This window comes from Mandrillus leucophaeus, unplaced genomic scaffold, assembly GCF_000951045.1.
Source record: "Mandrillus leucophaeus isolate KB7577 unplaced genomic scaffold, Mleu.le_1.0 Scaffold300, whole genome shotgun sequence".
Classification (NCBI taxonomy): domain Eukaryota; kingdom Metazoa; phylum Chordata; class Mammalia; order Primates; family Cercopithecidae; genus Mandrillus; species Mandrillus leucophaeus.
The window spans coordinates 2,227,534-2,231,425 of record NW_012103144.1 but is presented as its reverse complement, the minus strand read 5'-3'; the positions used below and the strand labels follow the sequence as shown (position 1 = coordinate 2,231,425).

Here is a 3,892-nt window from a genome sequence, read left to right as displayed (position 1 = left end):
GACAGGGTGTCACCATGTTGGCCAGGCTGGTCTCAAACTCCTGACCTCAGGTCATCCACCTGCCTTGGCATCCAAAATGTTGGGATTACAGGCATGAGCCATCATGTCTGGCCTCAATTTTCTATAGTAGAGAATTTTCCCTGCCACCTAAGGAAAGGGAAAACTTTCTTATTTTTTTCTCAACTATAGCTATTGTTTTTTCAATTTTTATTTAGCTTAAAATTTTTCTTTTAAGAGACAGAATCTTGCTATGTCACTTAGCCTGGAGTGTGGTGGTGTGATTCTAGCTCAAACTCCTGCGCTCAGGTGGTCCACCCACCTTAGTCTCTGGATAAGCTAGGACTACAGGTGCTCATCACCTCACCCAGTTATTGCTTTCAGGTTTTAGTAAAGATGAAGTCTCACTTTGTTGCCTGGGCTGGTAGCAAAATCCTGGCTCACAGGATGACCTCAAACAACAAAATATGTCTGCTGACATTATTGCAATAATGTATTGAGTCTCTCCTTGCAGTGTTAGTCCTTAATCTTCAGTGACTCCTCAGCCTCCACTCAAGCAATGTTCACATGTTGAAGAATTAGTTGTCCTGCTCTCACTGTGATAAATGACACTTATACACCCCATACCCCTTTCAGTTTGTGCAGCACTAAATCACTACTTTTTATGTGAATATCAGGTGCCCGATCATTATACAAACTTATCTAGTGTAATGTGGAGTGAGTTTTAGACTATTACATTAATAATATTTTTCAATATTTTAAACATCTACTCCTATAGGAAATGATGTTTCTCTGAGAAAGGTACCCAGAGCTAAAATGAGGCAAGTATGGACTATTCAGGAGACCTTCCAGGAGAGATGACCGACTCCCTCTTCATCTATACTCTGGGAGCTCCAATTCCAGTAATAGGAATAATATGACTAGAAAAAAGTGATCCAAAATGTGTCTCTGGTCCCAGCAGAAATCAATAGATGACACTACTTCTTTTCTGGAGGTCCAGTAACCTAGTTTAAATTAAAGTTTCATGGTGGTTTTGAATGATTTCATAGTTTTTGGTTTCTTCCTGGCCAGCCAAGGACAGCTTTTGTTTGATAGCAAACGCTGTTTGCAGCACCCCCCTAAAACGTTACTGTTCAGGCAGAACAGTTTTGTGGCAAGGTTAAAAGACTACCTGTCTCTCTAGAACAGATTCAGATGGAGTTGGGACATGATTTCATGGTCTGGTTTTGAAATCGTCCTTTGTCTTTGCAACGTATTACTAGGATTAATAATCATTTTGTTTCAGTAATTACCTGTATTTGACTAGTACATTCTGTTCAGTCTTTTTTTTTTTAGACGAAATTTTGCTCTTGCCCCCTAGGCTGGAGTGCTATGGTGTGATCTCAGCTCACTGCAACCTGTGCCTCCTGGGTTCAAGCGATTCTCTTGCCTCAGCCTCCTGAGTAGCTAGGATTACAGGTGCCCGCCACCATGCCAAGGTAATTTTTGTATTTTTAGTAGAGATGGAGTTTCACCATGTTGACCATCAGGCTGGCCTTGAACTCCTGACCTCAGGTGATCCACCCGCCTTGGCCTCCCAAAGTGTGGGATTACAGACGTGAGCCTCCTCTTCAGTCTTAAATGCTAGTTAAATGCTACTGTGCAGTCATTATATTTTCACTATGTATATTTTGTAACAAAATGTATATGAAAGATGCAGAGAACGTTCTCCCGAAAACCTTGTGATCTCTGGATTCTGATAGTGGTATAGATCTGAACCTCATAGATGAAACTCCTAATGGCTGACTTTGTCTTTGGTAAAAGGGGAGGCTGAAAACTGAAAAATCACCCAAAAACTTGCAGTGGGAAGCTGACAGGCCAAGCTGAATCTTCCCTACCAAACATAAACGTCTCCTGCAATTTTATTTTTTTTATTTTTATTTTTATGTTTAGACAGAGTCTTGCTATGTCACACAGGCTGGAGTGCAGTGGCATGATCTCAGCTCACTGCAACCTCCGCCTCCTGGGTTCAAGTGATTCTCCTGCCTCAGCCTCCTGAGTACCTGGGGTTACAGGCGTGTGCCACCATGTCCCAGCTAATTTTTTGTATTTTTAGTAGAGACAGGGTTTCAGCATGTTGGTCAGGCTGGTCTGGAACTCCTGCCCTCCTGATCTGCCCACCTCAATCTCCCAAAGTCCTGGGATTACAGGCATGAGCCACCGCACCCGGCCGCAAAATATGTTAAATACTCAAGATTGCTCAGTGATTGTCACTCAACGAGATGTAGAAAGTCTATTCTGGCATTCTATGACAGCTCGGCCGGGCATGGTGGCTCATGCCTGTAATCCCAGCACTTAGGGAGGCCGAGGCGGGGAGATCACGAAGTCAGGAGATCGACACCATCCTGGCTGACATGGTGAAACCCAGTCTCTACTAAAAAAATTACAAAAGATTAGCTGGGCGTGGTGGTGGGCACCTGTAGTCCCAGCTACTTGGGAGGCTGAGGCAGGAGAATGTCATGAACCCGGGAGGCGGAGATTGCAGGGAGCCGAGATTGCGCCACTGTACTCCCGCCTGGGCAACAGAGTGAGACTCCCTTTAAAAAAGAAAGAAAGAAAGAAAAAAGTACATTCTGTAACTATATTTGAAACCAGAGATAACGTTCAGCAATGAAGACCACATTAGTCTCTCAACTTCCTAGATAAATTTACCAGCATAATTACCAAATTGCCCCATTTTAGAGAACTAGCTCCTACTCCTTAAACGCGCCTTAGACTGCCCTAGTCAACTCCTACAATGGGCTCCTATGACACCATCCTATCAAGTTTATTTTCCTGTGTTGTTTGCTCTCCCATGATGCAACACACCAAATAAACCCAGTCGTGTTGGAATACACTGTGTGGTCACTGGGTGGCTGCCGACACCTGTGCAAATCTACGAAGCCCATTTGGAGGCTTCCTGCACCTCCATACCCTCAACCCCTGCCCTGGTTCATGCCAGTACGCATGCTCCAAAATCCTTTGAATTTAGAGTGAAGAAAAATTCCTGATTCCAGGGCATCAGAAAGCCAAGCACTTATCAGATGATTAAGTCTGACTTGAAAGGATTAAGCTCAGAGCAGATAATTACTTGGAATGAATTATCTTGGGAAGACCTCCGGGGATTGGACACCCACCCTAAGGTGGATCAAGGGGCGGGTTGTTTGGATTCCTTATTAAGCACAGAGCCTAGGCCCTTCCTCGCTTTTCCAAGTCTTTTGCCAACCAGTTTCTTAGACTTTCCCCTATTCTGAATCAGGTGGGAGCAGAGCATGGACATGGGAACAGGTGCTCTCAGCAAGGAGCCGTGGTGGACCCTACCCGAAAACTTTCATGCTCCAATGGTGTTCCACATGGAAGAGGACCAGGAGGAGCTCATCTTCGGTGAGTGGCCTTTGCCGACGTCCCCTCCTTCACCTGTTTGTTTTTATTTTTTTGAGACAGATTCTCGCTCGTGATCTTGGCTCACTGCAACGTCTGCCTTTTGGGTTGAAGTGATTCTCATGCTTCAGCCTGCAGAGTACCTGGGATTACAGGCTCCTGCCACCATGCCTAACTAGTTTTTGTATTTTTTGTTTGTTTGTTTGTTTTGAGACAGTCTCGCTCTGTCGCCCAGGCTGGAGTGCAGTGGCGCCATGACGGCTCACTGCAAGCTCCGCCTCCCGGGTTCTCGCCATTCTCCCGCCTCAGCCTTCCGAGTAGCTGGGAGTACAGGCGCCGCCACCGCACCTGGCTAATTTTTTGTATTTTTAGTAGAGATGGGGTTTCACCATGTTAGCCAGATGGTCTCGGTCTCCTGACCTCGTGATCTGCCCGCCTTGGCCTCCCAAAGTGCTGGGATTACAAGTGTGAGCCACGGCTCCCGGCCTAGTATTTT

General features: G+C 45.5%; 1 protein-coding gene across 1 annotated transcript in view; it reads left to right on the top strand.

Moving 5' to 3' along the window:
- Positions 1-2,932: 2,932 nt before the first annotated feature.
- KHDC1L (KH homology domain containing 1-like) overlaps positions 2,933-3,892 on the top strand; it is a 2,219-nt gene continuing 1,259 nt past the window's right edge. The window contains exon 1 of the mRNA XM_011987107.1: positions 2,933-3,399. Within this exon, the coding sequence (XP_011842497.1) occupies positions 3,288-3,399 (112 nt within the window). The 5' untranslated portion in view covers positions 2,933-3,287. The remainder of the gene's footprint in view (positions 3,400-3,892) is intronic.